Below are 19711 nucleotides of genomic sequence, written 5' to 3'. Positions count from 1 at the left end.
CGATGGTGTGGTTAGTCAAGAAAACATTAGCAAGATGTCTTTTTTACCCTTCTGTTTGGTTGAAAGCTTATGTTAATTAATACTGATAAATTAGTATAGGAGAAACTGGGTAAAATTACTGACTCCATGCCATTAAGATGAAGCTGGTATACTGGTGTCTAAGTGGGTTGGATACATTTTTAGGGTTGCTTGAGCCTCATTTTTCTCAAGAAATGCATTTTGAAATGGTATTATGATGAAGAGTGTGTGGTTAAAAAATAAGGAAAAATTTTGGATTTATGTGAAATAATATTTTGTTGAAAGATGTGTGGTGAAAATAGAGTCAAATCATTGTTGAAAAATGTATTTTAATGAAAAAATGGGACATAAACAAGGGCTTAATTTGAATAGTGATAAAAAAGGAGAAGAAACTTGTTTGCTGCTTGTGAACTTCTCAAATTAGTCCACTTAGCATCCCTCCCTTAAGCAATCAACAATCTTATGGGCCCTAGAACGACATTCTTTTCCATTTTGATATGGATAAAGGCAATCTTATAAGATCGATCTCTATCTTATCAAATTCCCCCTAATCCTCTTGATAGTACGGTAGTAGCATCTAAATGTGCAAATGCCGTAGCAGGATCAAGATCGATCAAATTATCTGCATGTACATAAACTGCTTGAATAGAAGGTATCAACCCTTTTTCGGTAGAAGTAATTCTCTCTTCGCTTTACATGTGACTTGATATCAATAAGTTTTGATTTGTACAGATTGATCACAACAAATTACATAACCTTTAATAATCAAAATATAAAAGAATTTTGCTAAGTTGTCAATTAAGATTGACTGTTAATAAGTTTAAGTTTGTCTTTTACAGTAACATCAAATGGAAAACAATGTAATATATGTCAATTCGAATAAGTAACAATATGAATACTAATGCTATTCCAACCCACACAGGCCAATCTGGACCAAACTGCCCTAATTAATTATGAGAAAATAAATGTAATCAAAATTCCATTCTTTAACATTTAAATCAAATTCCCTTTTTCTTCAGCTCTGTCTGTACTTGTGCTCTCCACATTCTTAGGATTTTTTTACATTTTCTTTTCAAATTTTTACTTCTAAGGTCAGTTTAGTTGACAGCTCTCTCCCTATGTCAACAATGTTTATAAATGTGCAGAATTACAACCAAATTAAATGCTAACAATAATAAGAATTATTTAACATAATTCAATATGATAGGCTACAGTCATAAACCTCATCTTAAAAAATATAAGAAAATGATAATAAACTTCCACTGATCATATGTACCATGTATCAAACTCTGACATGAAAAAAGTACTGGTGATCATGGTACAAATCAAATGATTTTGCAAGATCATCCAACTCAAGTATCAATACTGGCAATAGTAAGAGCATACCTGATCTCCTGTCCAGATAAAAATATTTCACTGCTGATGTGACAAGAGAACCATACTTAAGGTTCTCGATGCCATATTAGCAGTGAGAAATTTTTATCCTGTCCACATCAATTCTAATAGTAATAGATGGCCGATGGGCAAAGAATATCTCTTACTTGGTTCCATTTTCCCTGCTTTGCTCTGGATTCCATCTGGTGATCATTCTCTCTTTGACACTGTAATTCTCTAAACATGAAGGAAACACAGCACCATTGCCATTTTTGTCAATGTATAGAACCAGCAATGACTTTGCAACGCTGCCACAAAGTCGAAGCGTGCACTGGAAATCTGACCAAACCCTCAACCGACCATTTGTATTCTCATCTTCCCCGGATAAAACAAGAACAGCATATTCAGAGTGAACCAAAGAAGGATGATGACGGTAGGCAACAAAGTCTACACCGAATTGTGACCCGGATCTCACCACCCAGTTCTTCATTCGAAGATGAGAATAAGCTATGCACAAATTCGGAAAATTAGCTCTCTTAGGTGTCACGTAACTCCAAAACTCTTCATCATTCTTTAACCACTTATCATTACATACAATCTTGACACACTTCAGTGCAAAGCACAAGTAAAAAGCTTCCTCCATACTTAGTTGAAACCACTGCTTATCCTTATCAGCATTGACGATGGGGCGACCAAAGCAAGCGCGATTTAGAAGTTCAGTTTGTTCTGCATTTGCTTCAAGAAGTACAATACAACCCGAGAGCAATCCTTGGGAATCAGACTCAATTAAGGATAATCGAAGCTGGGATACTATTTTTGACATGGGATCTGCTAGTGCTTTATCTTCTGCCCCCTTTCCTTTCCATCTTGGTCCCATTATTAGCTTTATGGGAAAATAAGAAAAGCTATTATTACGCGTGAGAGATGTATATTTTAAGTAATAAAAATGGGAATTAATAATCAAGAAAGGTTCTTGTTGTTTGATTTTTCTGCAAAATTGAGACCATGCTATCAAACTGACCGTCCGACTACTGTCTCAGTGAATCTGCAAAGTTAAATTCAGGAAAAGAAATAATAATTGCTCGTTAGCATAATTATATTGCACAGTTTGAATCATTATTTCTTCACCCAGACATTTAATCAAACACCTTTCCAACGACAACATGTAACGGAAAATAAAGTCATACTACAAAATGAATCAAAGAAAAGGAGTAGGATAACGGGTCAATTGTTTAACCACTCTCACCTTACGTTTATTGCCACGATGAAGACCTTGTAGAATGTTGATATAAAACTTTATCGTGTGCACAAACTTACATTTTTCTCTCTGGCTCTCGGATTTGTTATGGTCCCGAAAGTGTACGTGCGGATGTTGACAGAAAAATGATCCTCCGATTAAATATTTACTCAAAATAAATTGTCGACTCCAAAACTATTTTCATTTTTATCTCTCAACAACTCAAAGTTATCAAAAGAGACCAAATTCGTTTTCTTAGGAATTTCGTAGATTTATAAATTTTGATAAATTTGGTGAATTCAAGAATTTGATGCATTAATGTGACAATTTTTTTAATCAAATAATTACATGTCATGTATATCTCACGTAGGACGACTGTCGCAGTGAACAACTACAAATAATATTACTCTTTCCATAAAATCCATAAAAATATCATTAAAAGTGGTGAAATTTGAAAAGATATTATTTTTAAGCTTGAAATCCAGCAATGTTTTTTAAAATCCTTCTATAAATGATATTCATATAAATATCCGAGTTATTGAGGATGCCCAAATTTTAATGAAAATATCAGTTTAGAACACCTAGATTTTAATGTATTAAAATCGATTAAAATCTCAATTGATGATACCTCGGAAGGATTTTGAAATTCATCAACAACTCAATTGAGTACACCCCTATTAGTTCTTGAATTTTCTCCAATTTCATCTTCAACCATTCATTTTATAAAATTCACAATTTTTATTAATTTTTTAACTGCATATTTCCTCTATTAATGGTTTTTTAAAGTTTCCTATAACTAACTTTAAATCATTAAACTTTCTATAAATCGTGAAAGAGTTCCAAACTCGATTATCACAAATAATAATTTCTAAATTTTATTATTTACACTAATAATATTTTTTTCAGGTAAAGGAATAGTTTCCCTATTTTTCATTGGCAATGGAAACAAAATTTCATCTCCAATACCAGTAAATTCTATCCTTTTAATTGACAATTTTCATGTAAAATAAAGTCAAACGAATATAAAAAATATATTTTATTTCAACATTTTTCACTTGAAAAAGTATATCAATCAAATACAATAATTTACAATTCCCAGGAAAACAATTTCAAGGCAATTCAATTTCCTAGAATTCATTTTCTTTCCATCCAAATTCCATCTTCGTAATCAAACGGACCCTTAGATCCCTAGTAAATTTGAAAAAGTTCATAATAAAATTAAAAAATTCTTAAACTCGCATATATGCCACATATCATATTTTATAAAATTTAACTTTTATTCTTATCATCAAATGTGCCATTACAGTTTTTATTACAAGAAACAACAAAACAAAAACGACAGTATTTTGGAGATGTTACACAAGTATTTTGGAGATGTTACACAAAAAGTAGATCACACTGTGGCTACTAAGAAAAATTCACCCCATGATCTTTAATCCCATTTAACTACCTTCTCATGATATCAATGTTTGGGGTTAGCTGTGGCAAAACCATGATTCTAGGAGTGGACTAGGTACGCCTTGTGAAACACGTGTACACCATCAATTTGTGAGCTCATGTTTCTAATTCCTCATCGCTTGCGGCTAAGCATGGCCGGTCGAGTTTCTGCTTTACAAAAGTCTACATTGACTTCGAGTTGGAGATACTCAAGTCCATATAATGAAAATTGACTACCAGGGATGTGGCTTTGTCAGTTTCCCTCGATTGAGATCTAGTGATAGGTCGATTAATGGGTAATGACCAAGGATTTTCTTTTCGTTGACGACCTATTGTGATAGTTTTTGGTAGGATACTTCAAGGGATCCTAGACCTCCTTTGGTTGGTTAATTCAAGAAAACCAATAAAACTCCCAAATCAACACAAGGTTGAAGACAATGATAATTTGATACTTTTATTCATGGCATCAAGCTATTAAATAGCCTAACAGCTTCTTGTAAAAAAGGCAATAACGTCTAATTAGGAAATTAGAAATTATGCTTGCAATATTCAAGCTTTTATTCTAAGGAAAAGACTACAATTTAGTAATCATAATTGACTGAAATTAATGTGTAATCCCCCTTCACGTGCTTGATTGGTCCATAACAACTCCGTCTCCAAGGAAAAAATGTGCATTCAATTTTGTGAGGTTCTCCCATGTTGACTCAACAGGTGAGAGATTTTGTTAATGAACCAAGACTTCTTTTTCTCCCCTTTTTGTGCGTGTCTCCAGAATGGCTTGAGGGAGTGGGTGGGGGGCAGATTCACTGGGCATTTCGAGTATAGTGGGAGATAATATGCTGATTTCCAATCCTCTTTTTAAGAAGAGAAACTTGGAAAACCGGGTGAAGCTTTGATTCGGTTGGTAGTTCCAATTTATAAGCGATTGATCCAATCTTTGAAAGAATTTTGAGGGACCAAAAAACTTGGGGCTTAACTTGAGATTTTTTCGTTGTGCTAGAGATAGGTGACAGTAAGGACCCAATTTTAGGCACACATTATTCACCAACTTCAAAACTCTTTTCTGTGCGCTTCACATCATAATATTTCTTCATCCATTCTTGAGAAATTTTTAAATTTGCCTTGACATCTCTAATCACCACATCCCTTTCCAGTAAGAATTTCACAACTGAATCCACGGGCGAGGTGCCATGAACATCTGCCAATAGGTTGGCAGGTTCACGACCATATACGATCTCGAATGGTGATTTTTCTGTGGATGAGTGTACCTCGGTATTGTAGCAATATTCTGCCCATGGTAGCCAAACTGTCCATTCCTTAAGCTTATAACTTGTGAAACACCTCAAGTACATCTCCAAAGTTTTGTTAACCGCCTTGGTTTGACCATCTATTTGTGGGTGGTATGTCGAACTAAAATTGAATTTGATGCAATTCAAAAGAAATAAATTTTTCCAAAAGGAGCTTGTGAAAACTAGATCACGATCACATACAATGGACTCGGGCATACCATGGAGTTTGAATACTTGCTCAAAAAATATGTGAGCAATGGTGGTAGCTGTGTAGGGGTGTTTAATGGGAATGAAATGACTATATTTAGAGAGGCGGTCCAATACCACAAAGATGGTGGAATTACCTCGAGTGTTTGGCAAGCCATCCACAAAATTCATGGAAATATCTGTCCAGACATGTCGTGGTATTGGGAGAGGGCTTAGTAGACCAGCATTTTTTGGCTTGGTCCACTTTATTTCTATGGCAAACTTCACATTCCTGAATAAATTTCCTTATGTGTGCTTTCATGCCTTTCCAGTAAAAGATAGATCTAATCCCGTGGAGAGATTTATGGAGCCCTTCATGAGTGCTTAAGTGGAATTCCTTCATTATAGGGAGAATCAAATCAGAAGTGGGGAATAGATAGATTCGGTCTTTGAAAAAAAATCAACCCTTCTTTGTATAGCCATGGCCCCAATGCCTTACCTTCCTTGATATTTTCTACACTAGATCCTGCAATTGAGGGTTAGCCATAATTTCTGATTTAATGGGATCCACCCAATTAGGAATAGGATAGGACATGGCACATGTATGGATTTCAAATTTTCTGGACAAGGCATCTGCAGTTGAATTCTCCTTTCCTTTTTTGTAGTGAATTTCAAAATCAAATCCCAAGAGCTTCACTAACCATTTCTGTTGGACAGACATAGTAATGATTTGACTCCATAAAAAATACAAACTTTTGTGGTCAGTCCAACAATAAATTTGGATCCCAAAAGATAAGGGCGCCATTTTTGTACTGCCTTAACCAAAGCAAGCATTTCTTTCTCGTATGTGGATAATGCTAGATTCTTACCATGCAATGCTTGACTAAAAGTGCAATTGGTCAATCATCTTGCATAAGTACCGTACCTAGACCCACACCAGATGCATCATATTCCATGGTAAAAGGTCGAGAGAAGTTCAAAAGTGACAACATCGGCCCAGAAGTCATAGCGCCTTTCAATTCTTCAAATGCTTGCTCTGCAGTCGCTTTTAATGTAGTTGGCTACGGATATGTCATCACAGCAGACATTTTTTTGGGATCCATAGCAACCCATGATGCGAAATTAAATGCCTCAAGTAGTTGACCTTTTCTTGTCCAAATTGAGTTTTTCCCGCTTGACAAAAAATTGATTAGCTTGCAAAATATGGAACACCCTCCTTACATGGATTAAATGCTCTTCCCATGTCTTGCTAAAAATGAGTATATTATCGAAAAATACCAAGACGAATTTACGAAGAAATTCTTTAAATACCTTGTTCATTACGCTTTGGAAATTGGCAAGAGCATTTGTCAAGCTAAAAGGCATAACTAAAAATTCGTAGTGGCCTTCTTCTGTGGGAAAGGTCGTTTTCTCGATATCACCAGAATACATACGAATTTGGTGGTAGCCTGACCTCAAGTCGAGCTTAGTGAAAAATCGTGTCCCTTGCAACCGTCCAATAACTCATCAATGACAAGAATTGGATATTTATCTTTAACGGTGATATTGTTGAGCGCCCGATAGTCAATGCAAAGTCACCACGATCCTTCATGCTTTTTTAACCAATAGTACTGGAGAAGAATATGGACTTGTGCTAGGCTGTATCACACCTGATGATAAGAGCCCTTTCTCCATTTTTTCAATTTCATTTTTTTGGTAATGGGGATACCTATAAGGCTTGACTGAAATTGGATTGGCCCCTCTGCACTAACAGAATTTTGTGGTCTTAAGAGCGTTGAGGTGGCAAGCATTGGGTTTTTTGGAAGATTACTTTGTATTGATTCATAATGGCCAAAAAAATCTGAATTTTGGATCCCATTCATGGCTTTAGTTACTGCTCCCAAATTCAAAGAATGTAGTTGCATCAAAAAAGCTCTCTTGCCTTTCCTTAGTTGTCCCCTTAACTCTTTGTCAATTACTATTTTATTGCTAGGTTCTTACATCCCACATAACTCCACCATTCTGCCATTCCAATTAAATCTCATCCAAAATTCATTGAGATCCAATGTAAAAGGACCCAATCTTTTCAATAACTGTGTTTCGAAAATCACATCATACCCCTCCAGTGGTAAAAGGAATAGATCAATGTACAACGTAATTTCTTGCACAAAAATAGGAACATCTTTGCATAGTCCACCACTTTTGACTCCATAACCATCTGCCACTTGCACAAAAAAGTCCCCATTTTTTGTGGGATATATTCCCAATTGAGCAGCCAAATTGGAATTGAGGAAGTTATGTGTACTACATGTATCAAGCAAAAATGTAACCACCGACTCCCTAAGCTTGCCAATAACTCGTATCATTTGTGGTCCTAAATTTCCAGAAATAGCATGGAAGCTTATTTCTGGAATTTCCTCTTCTTCCTCATCCATGATTTCATCCTCTAATTGCTCATCACAAGAAGGAAAAATCCCCTCAATAAGAAATAACCTTTTACAAAGGTGACCAGGAGAGAACTTATCGTCGCAATTAAAGCAAAGTCCACGACTTCACATATCTTCTAGTTCTACTGGAGTCAATCGCTTGATGACTGGAGTACGTGCTCGAGTGAGAGATACCAAAGGCATTGGTGGTAGCCCGGTGGTGGTTGGAGCCTTTCATTGTTTCACATAGCTTCCTCTTCGTTGCTTATGCAAGCGTGACTCGTAGAGTTGTGCAAGGTCAATTGTCGCTGACAAGGATACGGGTTTACAAGCTTGAACATCCACTCGGATTGCTTCCTGCAGCCCGCTTACAAAACACCCAACCTGTTGTTCCTCAGTGAAATAGCCCGCCCTATGCAATAGGCAATCAAACTCCACCAGGTAATCCTGAATACTACCTGTTTGTTTTAGCTTGGTAAGATCGCCAAAGAAATTTTGGTATCTTGAAGGGCCGTAGCGCAAGTGCAACTCATATTTGAAAACTTCCTAATTTACTCCCTCTGCGCATTTTGAATCGTTGGTACCATAATTGAACATCTGCTTCCAAATGGTAGCCGGCCATAGGTGACTTCTCTGCCTCTTCCGTATGTCGAAAGTTGGAAAATTGTTCTACTCGACAAATCCACCATGTGGGATCATCCATGCCATCATAGCGTGGGAAATCTGGTTTGTTAATCTTGGGCCCAATTAAACTTCCTCTCGATTGACTATGATGGTTGTCACGAGAGGAACTAGCATCATTTTCATGTCCTACACCACGCTCTACAAGGCGATTGAACATGGTCTCCATGTGTTGCAAAAGATGCTCCTCACTAGCATGCACGGCTTGTTGTAAGTTGTGTTAACCCGTAGATAACGAGCCAACGTCGTTCTCCAATTGATCCAAGCGGTGGTTAGGCATTTTTGGCTCTGATACCAAGTTGTCAGTTCCCCTCGATTGAGATCTAGTGATCGGTCGATTAACGGGTAATGACCAAGGATTGTCTTTTCATTGATGACCTATTGTGATAGTTTTTGGTAGGATACTTCGAGGGATTCTAGACCTCCTTTGTTTGATTAATTCAAAAAAACCAATAAAACTCTCAAATCAACACAAGGTTGAAGACAATGATAATTCGATAATTTTATTCATGGCATCAAGCTATTAAATAGCTGAACAGCTTCTTGTAGAAAAAGGCAATAATGTCTACTTAGGATGTTAGAACTTATGCTTGCAATATTCAAACTTTTATTCTAAGGAAAAGAAAACAATTTAGTAATCATAATTGACTGAAATTAATGTGTAATCCCCCTTCACGTGCTTGATTGGTCCATAACACGCTTCATGAGGTGTGAAAATGTATATAGTAGTGGTGTTGATTGGGGACATGTACATTTCACACAATAAGCAAAACTAGATAGAACACGTCATTAGAGCAGCAGCATCACTAAGAGTACTTCAGAGAATGGAGCTGATCAACAATTGACCCATTGAGACTATCCCGCACGAATAACGTTCAATCACGGGAAGTACCGATGATACTACCGATAATATACACAATATACACACATGAATGAAAGAATTAATACCGTGCTTAAAGACTAGCATGAGAGAGAGAGAGAGAGAGAGAATTTTTTCTCAATAAAGGGATTTATTACTTGTAACCCCCCAAAACTTCTAAATTATTTGTAGACACCTTCTAAAAGAGAAATATGGATGAAATTAACAGTCATCTTTTTGTTCCAATTTCATTCTAGTGCTTAAAGTTTGAGCCTCTTTACCTGGTTCAGTGAGGAATCACTTTGATATTCCAGCTTACGCATCACTTCCATTGACAGTCCAAACCATTCATCAATCCAAGCAAAACAATTCCGATGACTTTCAAGGAAAAGTGCTCTTTCACCCTGCAAATAAACCATATATCTAAATCAAACCTCACTTTCTACCTTATAATGCAAAAGTCCTTTCAAGCATTGTCATCAAAGAATGGAAACGAGAGAATAGAAATAGACCATAAGCAGAAATTCTTGATGACACATGAAAACTCCAATGGAACAAAGATGACTTTACTAGATATCTGTCCTTTATAACCGTAACATTAATGTTGAAACACTAGATCAAAAAGCTTAAACTTTAGATAGGGTTATATGTATATTATTTAAATATTGTCTTCAACATGCCCTTCCCACAAAGCCTAACATGGGACAATTCATTGAACTGAGGACCTTTGCTTGCTCTATACCATATTGAAACATTTGATATAAAGCTTAAGCCTGGGCACATGCGTATTGATTAAATATTGTCTTCAACAATTACATAAAGTAATTTTTCACTTTGTTCTAGGAAATAACTATTGTTGAGAATTTGACTAGCGATAGAACCGATGGATTTCAGGTTTACAAAATCCAAAATCAGTGTGAACATGGATATACCGCAAGCAGAGCATTTTCAAGTTTGCTGCCAAAGCCCCAGTACAGAGCATCTACTGTCACTAATTTGTATGCTGTCATAACTGAATTACACTGGTCCTGCATGCAGTGAGAAAGACCCAAGTCAATGAACCTCAATAATTAACTTAAAAAGACCTCCTGCTAGTCATTCTGCAAGCGTAAATATCAGTTGTCCATGGTGCATCCAGGCAGCCCACAGATGTCACAGATTTTATCATATGTTCATATTCTACTACCCTGTCTCACGTACTTACTGCCACATAGCTACATGGAAAACTAGCCCTTCAGACAATGTAGTCTGTTGGAGTTGAATCTCAAATTAGAGTTTTCTTCAAGTGAATCAGATCCTGAGAAAATGGACCAAAAATACTCTTTCACAGATTTGGACACATTTGATCAAAAGTTTGAACAAGCAGCAGCTTGAGTGCAAGATGAGGAGAAATAACAGCTGTCAGTCATGCATAGGTTATAGAAATGTCACACCAGGACCATCTTCTCTATATTTCTCTCCATGTTGAGAGAAATATACAGACATAAGGTAACAAAAACAATCGAAGTCACTCAATTCCATATTCCGATTGAATACTTTGAATTTTTGATTATTTTCAAAGGAAAGATTATTCTTTTTGCCAAACATATGCGAATTCAATCACGATCATATCATAAGAACACTAGCTTTGAACCAAATTTCATTTTAGAGGGTAATTTAATTTCAATTTTATTACCAATATTAAAGAAACTGTGCTATGTAAATGGTAGTTTGAATCTTTAGCTTTAATTCAATATCATTGTTTAGATATTTAAATGTTACGAAGAAATAAATGTCTACTAGCCCAAATTGTAATTTTTTTAGCGTGATACTATACAAATCAAGTCAAGTCATTGCAAAAAAAATATATTAGAACCAAATTGGTACCACGAAAAGAAATTTTAGGATGTTGCTAACATCTTCACACACACTATATTCATTGTATACTGACGGTTTGTCTCACCCAGAACTGCCATACGAAGAAACCGCCTCAAACCTGGAAGAATTTCTGCATAGCAAATTCCAATTCTCTACTAATTTTAACATTTCACTGTCTACAGTGGAGGATGATGCTATTGGCTGAATATTCAGTCCCAGCATTTCTATCTCGTCAAGTCCAATAGAAGACGTGTCCCCAGCCTTTTCAACGACTTTAGGAATATTAAGCTCCAAGCAGAAGCTTCCATAATCAAGCTTCAAAGTCAAGTCATCAGCTGTTTTTTAATCTACATTAAAAATCAAAACAGAAATCGAAGAATAATATTAACGGTGAGAAAATGTTGCAAATATTAAATAAATATCTTCCTTCGTCCTATCTATTCTTCTCCTACTAAACAATGTTTGAGAGAGAAAACGCGTTTGGAAGGGTAAATTTTCTAGTAACGTGCTTGGAAAATAGAAAAGACACAAACTTCAAAGAAAGAGAATTTATTTTAAACCTAATCAACATCGCTCTTTAACGAACTCACTGAAAATGGTCCTTAGCCCCCCCATTTGAATCAAGAAATTCATTCCCCTGAATAAAAAAATCATTTGTGTCTAAATGCATTTCTAAACAATTCTCCCATTTCTATTATTTCCACCAAAAAACTGACTATTTCCTGGACCATTCATGTTTTTGTCTACTGCACGTGACCCTAAAAAAGGGAATAAAAAGACCACACCTTCTCCTTTGTGCAGCTGAATCCATAAATTTAAAAGAAGAGACAGATGATTTTTCAAAAAATCATGACCTATTTGTTTTTCAATAATAGGTGAACATATTATAATCTGTTGCATAGACTTCAATTATGGTGGCATGTCCATATCCAACATGTGACGAATACCGACACTCATTGGATACTCTACCATGATCATTTTCCCTTTTTATTAGAAATATTATGCCTTTGTTTGAACCACATCATTTCCATAAAAATGCATTTTTGAATAGTGTATTGATGAAAATGTGTGGTTAAAAAAGAAGAAAAAGTTTTTGATTTGCGTATAATATTATTTTATTGAATAACGTGTGGTTGAAATGATGTCAAATCACTGTTTAAGAGTATATTTTCTTGAAAAATTGTGGATCAAATAGGGCCTATATATTTTTAACTCAATGTTATTAGTAAATAAAAAATAAATACTCATACGTAAAAGATTTCAATAAGAAAAATTAATTACAAGTATAAAATTAAATTTATACTATACTATACTATATAAATGAAGAATTTTAATTTCTAAAAAATCGTGTGTCGACCTGTCCGACGCATATCTACATCAATGCATCATAGATAATGATCTTAAATGAAAAAATAAGGACACAATCAGGATTTGAAACAAAGACCTTACACCGCTTCTATGCTTTCATTTTTGAACCAAAAAAAAACAAAAAATAAAAATAAAAATCACAATTTTAATTTTGTTGTTTGAGTTTATAATAACTTGCACCCTAACACACCCAAAAGTAAGTCCTTCATAACTAAAGGACCCAAAAGATGTTGTCTTAACATTTCTTGAAGCCATTATTGATGAACCTAGGTTTACCTACCAAATTGTTGACTTTAATGTTCATGATAGCCTCAACAAATATTGTATTAGCCATTAGGAAAAGTTCTCCCAACAGGACAAGAAATAATCCTCTCGTGGGAGAAGCAGTCAACCCAAGTGGGAGCAGCACTTTCTTTAGATTTATACATAGCCCTTGTTTGAGCCCCATTTTAAGGGAAAAATGAATTTTCGAATAGTGTATGAATGGAAAATGTGTGGTTAAAAAGTAATGAAAAGTTTTGAATTTACGTGTAATATTTTTTTATTGAAAAATGTGTGGTTAAAATGATATCAAAATACTGTAGAAGAATTCATTTTTTTTCCAAAGAATGGGGATCAAACAAGGGTATAATATACCGTAAACAGTTAATTCCATAAAAATAATGTTTTTAATCCAAGATAGACTAATAGTACAAAAAGTTAGTAGTTAAGTGTAAAAATGCATTAACAATTAACACAAGTCAAAAAATGCTCAATGAATATTCAAAATTGACAATTAGTTGATTCCTACCAACCGGGCCCCCAATTTCCATTAGTCTTTCGAAAAAGATGGCCGTCTGCACCAGTATTTATTCATGTATGGTACGTAATAAGATTCATCATTCATTAAAAGTAGAAGCATATATAATAGCTGGAAGTGGGAGTAGACGCAGAAATGCTTCTTCATCTAATGATCGTATGCATAATCTCAGTACTCTTCCGATCACATAAAGCAGCTGTAGTCTCCTTGGCGTTGGATGGTTGCCAAGAAAAATGTGGAGAAGTAGAAATTCCTTATCCGTTCGGCATAAATAAGGGCTGCTATCTTGATGGGCAATTTGAAATCATATGCGATATTGCATCGAATTCTGCATTTCTAGTTGACTTCAAAATGAAGATAGAACACATCTCCATACCACATCATCATGTAAGGGTCTCCAACTTCCCAGTTCTAAATATGACTTTCAATAGATCATCTGGAGAAAGTTTGAGAGTACAACCTACTCCAGAATTTAATTTTAGACGTTTCAGTTTGTCCCACACAAAAAATAAGTTTGTTGTAGTAGGATGTGATTTGTTTGCCTACGTTGTTAATAATACAACTAAAGAGTTCCTAACAGGATGTGGATCTCTCTGCAACCGCACTGACATAGTCAGATCCACTTCATCTTGCTCGGGCTTTGGTTGCTGCCAGTCAAGTTTACCGAAAGATTTCTCAATTTTTACTTTGTGGGTTAATAGAATAAATACCTTGAAAGAGTCCTGGCCATCAGATCCATGTGGCCTTTTCTTTTTTGCAGCCACGGACGTAGAAATTGATCATCGACATAATTTTTCTACTTGTAATGAAAGGTATTATGTTCCTGTAGTCTTTAACTGGACAGTTGGAAACACTAGTTGCAGCAACGCGAAGACAAAAAACGACTATCGCTGCGGCCCGAATAGTAATTGCTATGACAATGATGGAGGTGGGGGATACAGATGCATATGCAATCCAGGTTACCAAGGGAATCCTTACCTTCCCAAGGGATGCGAAGGTAACATTTCCTCTATCTCTTCCAAGACTTGTCCGTTCTCCTCCATAAGCCCAAACTTTGTTTCAGTTATAAATAAATAAGGCAATGAAAGAAGTGAATTGAATAAAAGGATAAAATCTACAAACTGCCCATAAGTCATATGTCATATGTCACGACTTACGAGTAAATAGAAACAACAAACTGCCCACTCATAACAAATTTACTTCTCTATCGCAAGACAACATTTAATTTCCAGACAACAATAAGATAATCTTTACTTGCACTTTATTTTCACTATTGCAGATATTGATGAATGTATAAAGCCCAATCTCAATGACTGCCAAGAGAAAAGCCGCTGCAGAAACACACCAGGAAGCTACTATTGCCAACATAGTCGAGGACATATATTGGCATTGTTCATTCCCTTAGGTATATCCTTCTCCACTTTCTGTCTTCATTAATTCTTGGAAATCTGTTAATTCTAGCCGTGCAAACAGGAGTTGGCCTCGCCGCTGGCCTTCTATTTCTGGTAGCTGTTATTCTCTGGCTCTTCCGTAAAATTAAGAAAATGAATGAAAGGAAAGTTAAGCAGAAGCTCTTCAAGAGAAATGGTGGTTTCCTACTTCAACAACAGATCTCTTCGAGTACAGGAAATGTGTTTCCTGAAACAAAACTCTTCGTGATTGAAGAGTTGGAGAAGGCAACAGACAAATTCAACAAATGTCGTATTATTGGTAAAGGAGGAGTTGGTACTGTCTACAAAGGAATGCTGTCAGATGGCAGCATAGTGGCTGTAAAAAGGTCCAATATCATTGATGAGAGCCAAGTCAGCCAGTTCATTAATGAAGTTTTCATTCTGTCCCAAATAAACCATAGGCATATAGTGAAATTGTTAGGTTGTTGTTTGGAGACAGAAGTTCCATTATTAGTATATGAATATGTGCCCAATGGAACCCTCTCTCACCATCTTCATGATGAGCACAACGTCTCGACAATTTCTTGGGACAACCGTCTACGTATCGCTGCAGAAATTGCAGGAGCCCTGGCTTACTTGCATTCATGTGCTTCAACAGCCATTTTTCATAGAGACATAAAGTCGAGTAACATATTACTGGATGAGAATTATAGGGCTGTAGTGTCCGACTTTGGACTCTCAAGGTCAGTATCCATTGATAAGACTCACTTGACAACACTCGTAGGAGGCACATTTGGTTACTTAGATCCTGAATACTTCCACTCAGGGCAACTAAATGACAAGAGCGATGTTTATGCATTTGGGGTAGTTCTTGCTGAACTCCTAACAGGTCGAAAAGCCATCTCTTCCAAAAACTGTAATGAAGGTCTAGCAATACGCTTCCGATTTGCACTGAAAGAGAACTCTTTGTATGCGATTCTGGAGAAGCTAGTAGCAAATGAAGGTCATAAAGAGGATATTATTGCAGTTTCCAAACTTGCCAAGAGATGCCTAAAGCTAAATGCGCGGAAGAGACCAAGCATGAAAGAAGTGGCATCAGAACTTGAACAGCTGAGAAGGACAAGAAAGCATTTGGTTCTTGAAGAGAGTTGTCAGGACAATTACCATTCCATTAGTCCAAGCTCAAACTCCAATAGCACCAATGAAATTGTGGAAGAGAACGATTAAACGAAATGGTGGACAAACTAGCTCCACTTGAATTTGAAAGTTAGAATTTTCCTTCAAATAATAAAGGAGCTACCACATTCAACTAAATGTATTGACATGTATCCTGATCAACTTTTAAAATCTTCTGCAAAAAACTATTAAGTATCATTTCTTTCTTCTTGTCATTTCTAATACATTTCTTTGTTACAATTTCTGTTTGACATCATATATTCTTTAGAAGGAGCGAGACATAATTACATTCAAAAAATACAAATAAAACCAAAAGTAAGCATATAGATAGAAACAATCAATAAAAAGATAACATCCGCAGCAGCATAAATAAATTCAACAGTAGGTAATGTTGTAAGTTACCTCGATGAATTTGATCCTCTTCTAGGAATCATAGCAGCTAATCTCTCAGTATTTTTCTGATTATGCAGCTATAAACAATTTCCCTAATCCCCTAATCCCTTTTTTGAAAAAGTGAACTTAAAAACTTATAATGAGTAGCTTTAGCTTTATTAGTACTTATAGTAAATATTTAAAGCTTAGCCAAATGTGCACTAAACTACTTATAAGTAGGTTTAAGCATCCAGCTAAAAATAAATATTTTATGTATAAACATAAGTAACTTTTGTTAATACACTTACGGATAGTTATATTGAACCATTTTTGTCTTTTGTTCACTTTGCTATTGCACTAAAGTCGCGTTTGGTACATCTATCGAATTTGGGAGAATATGATTAGCGGATTGTATTAAGGTGGATTATGGTGTGTCCTTCTAATAAGGCTTTTGCTGCTACACTATATTAGTAAATGTTGAAGTATTGATGTATGAGCAAAATATAGTTTCATTTATAAGCATTTTTTTTTTTTAACTTTTAAGTAAATCCTTTTAAATAGTTCATAATTGTTTAATTTATTATGAATTTTTTACTAACACGTAAACATTTTACTACTTAAGTGAAGTCATTTTTTTACTTATAAGTGAAATTTTTAACTTATGAATGATTTTACTTACAAGTAATTTTTTACGGGGAAAGTTGATGGAAATTCGTTTTAGTTGGTGAAAAAGAAAAAAGTCTACCTGTAATGTCCCTAAAATTTTGGTAGAATGGAATTTAATTTTGCATGCTATATTTTAACGTTTTGAAAGTTTAGGGATTAAAGTATATATAAAGTAAATCTCAATTTTATTTGGGTTAAAATATAGATATTGACGGAGCAATAATAAATATATGAATATTGGGCTCGTTGGATAGATCGTAATTAATCGTGCACATTAGACTCGAGAAAAAATCGATTTGTATAAGCAAGCACCAAAAAATTTCTGTTTGATGAAATTGATAAAAATTAGTTTTCAAATTCAATTAAAACTTGGAAGGAAGATGTGCGTTGACATGTGTGTTTGTGTGCATGGAACTATCTTGATTTTGAATTGTATGCACGTATAGAAATTGTTATGAATAAAAAGAGGTAGGTTTATTTAATATTAAAAAAAAAGGTTGAACCCCAACCTTAAGGGTCCCCACCGACCCTGCCCTGGGCCATCGTGGAGGAGGTAAATCGCAGGATGTGCCTCCCAGGAGCCAGGGTGGAGAGCACATGGATAGGTCAAGGCTGTTAACCCATATGGTAACTCCCGCTTGCAACAAAGTCAATTCCACCTTGCGGGGAATCGAACTCTGTACACTGTCGCGCTGAGCCCTATCCGCCCTCCCCTTTGCCATTGCTTTGATTTGGAGAAAGAATAGGGTAGGTTTCCTTGATTTTAGGGATTGATTATTTTAGTATTATTTAATTGCTTGACTTTACGAATTGATGGACTCCACATGATGACTAGATAAGGAGCAAATAACTGTAGATTATACTAGATTGAGGCATTTTAGGGGAAAAGCAGGTCGTGGAATAATGGGATATAGACGGTTAAAAGGTGCTTCCCTTTTCTATTTTAAGTACAGTAAGTAAATATGTATATTATCCACCATAAAGAGAAAAAGAAATATGGATGCATGTCCTAGTAGCAACAACAAATACAAAAAAATAGTTTGGAACTTGAATTCGGATATTTTCTTTCAAAAACTGAATTATCTCACGAGGTAGGATATCGAGGTACAGTATTTTTCTACCCCGTCAAAATATTTTTCATGTTGATGAATTTTTTATGCTCATGAAAGTTAAAATTATGATATGATATGTTATGATATGAATGATACAGTCATTCAGTACAATAATATAATATGAACTCTTGCTAGATTTAAAGATACGAGACGGTATGATTTCATGATGCATGTTTTAAAATTTTTATACGGGATTGCACCATTAATAATTATATCCTACTGAGTATTTTCATGTACTCACTATTTTTCCATACTCCTCACAAATTAGAACGGTTCGTTGGTTGGCAAGTTGGGCGGTGCAGCCGTGATGCTAGAAATCGTGGAATTCAAAATAAATAAATTTTGAGTAACATAACTATAGATTTTTATTTTTCTTAGCACAGTTTTATCTTCATGTGAAATTTGAAATTTAAGATTTGGGACATGTTTCAGTTAATTATGTTTTTCATATGTTTTATTTACCTTATAGATGGAACTAGAAAGATTTTTATGTTGGATGTTTGATTTAATTTATTTAATTATAGAATAAAGGTTTTAGTAACGATTTTAAGGGGGGTGTATTCAATTGGGATTTTTAAAAACTTTTGGAGACTTTTTTAAGTAGGTGACTTTTGTGGACTTTGTGAAATTTTAAGTAATTTTTATGGATTTGGTAGGAATTAGTAAAAGTTTTTCCTGGATTTGTGGAGACTTTTACTAAAGACTTTTGAGAAATTTTTTTTTTTAAGGAAATATGCTTTTCACAGTGTTAAATGTGAGATATCGAGGAATATTTATGAGAATTCACAACATTCACTTAAAAACGAATCTTTGAAATTAGAGGGAGAGAGAGATTAACTAGTGAAAATTTACCATAACTTGATTTGAAGAAAACTCATAGCAAAGATTTAAAGAAATACCTAATTGGAAGAGATAGAGGAAAAACCTAGAGAGAAATAAGAATAGCATACTCTTTTTAGAAATCTCTCTATAGATGAGAGATTTTGGGAGAAAAATCCTATTTATATTTTCTATTAAAAAGTATCTGAAAGTCCAAAAAATTTTAAATTCCCTGAAAGTCCCTCTAAATTGAATACCCCAAAACTTATAGAGACTTCTAAAAAATTTCAATTGAATACCCCGTAACTTCTGGAGGCTTTTTAAAAGTCTATAAAAGTCTCTATTGAATACACTCAAACTTTTAGAGAGTCTCTAAAAGTTTCAATTGAATACATCCAAACTTTTTAAATCTCTAAAAGTTTTTAAAAGTCTCGATTAAATACACCCCCCTAAATCTTTAAATTTTGGGTCATTACACTACCATTTATAATTTAACGAGAAATGTTCGACATACGTAAAGTCTATTTTGCCCTTTTGAAGAAATGTCCACATTATTGGTGGCCCATTTATCATCCACGATGGAGTAGCGACAATATCGTGGTGCCCAAATTTCATGTACTGTGGAGGCATATTTAAGTGGCATATATAAGTGCACATAGTTCAAA

The 19711-nt window shown here is 35.0% G+C and overlaps 2 protein-coding genes across 5 annotated transcripts; one reads left to right on the top strand and one right to left on the bottom strand.

The window, feature by feature from the left end:
* Window positions 1-1176: 1176 nt before the first annotated feature.
* Window positions 1177-10608, bottom strand: LOC111405910 (tRNA-splicing endonuclease subunit Sen2-1-like). 4 transcript variants are annotated; one of them, XM_023035013.1, is made up of 3 exons: window positions 10419-10608; window positions 9768-9890; window positions 1177-2275 (listed from the first exon to the last, which is right to left on the bottom strand). In XM_023035013.1, exons 1-3 carry the CDS (start codon window positions 10518-10520, stop codon window positions 1556-1558), a joined length of 945 nt encoding a protein of 314 aa, XP_022890781.1. In that variant the 5' UTR covers window positions 10521-10608; the 3' UTR covers window positions 1177-1555. The 4 variants fall into 4 exon arrangements, with proteins under 4 accessions (XP_022890781.1, XP_022890782.1, XP_022890784.1 ...); XM_023035014.1 differs by lacking the exons at window positions 9768-9890; window positions 10419-10608 and adding exons at window positions 2414-2437; window positions 2639-2730; XM_023035016.1 differs by lacking the exons at window positions 9768-9890; window positions 10419-10608 and adding an exon at window positions 2639-2798.
* Window positions 10609-13607: 2999 nt separating this feature from the next.
* On the top strand, window positions 13608-16293 carry LOC111405909 (wall-associated receptor kinase-like 22). Its single transcript, XM_023035012.1, has 3 exons — window positions 13608-14507; window positions 14790-14915; window positions 14984-16293. Exons 1-3 carry the CDS (start codon window positions 13646-13648, stop codon window positions 16126-16128), a joined length of 2133 nt encoding a protein of 710 aa, XP_022890780.1. The 5' UTR covers window positions 13608-13645; the 3' UTR covers window positions 16129-16293.
* The last annotated feature ends 3418 nt before the right edge of the window (window positions 16294-19711 follow it).

This window comes from Olea europaea, chromosome 12 (genome assembly GCF_002742605.1).
Source record: "Olea europaea var. sylvestris chromosome 12, O_europaea_v1, whole genome shotgun sequence".
Classification (NCBI taxonomy): domain Eukaryota; kingdom Viridiplantae; phylum Streptophyta; class Magnoliopsida; order Lamiales; family Oleaceae; genus Olea; species Olea europaea.
This window is presented reverse-complemented; position numbering and strand designations above follow the sequence as displayed.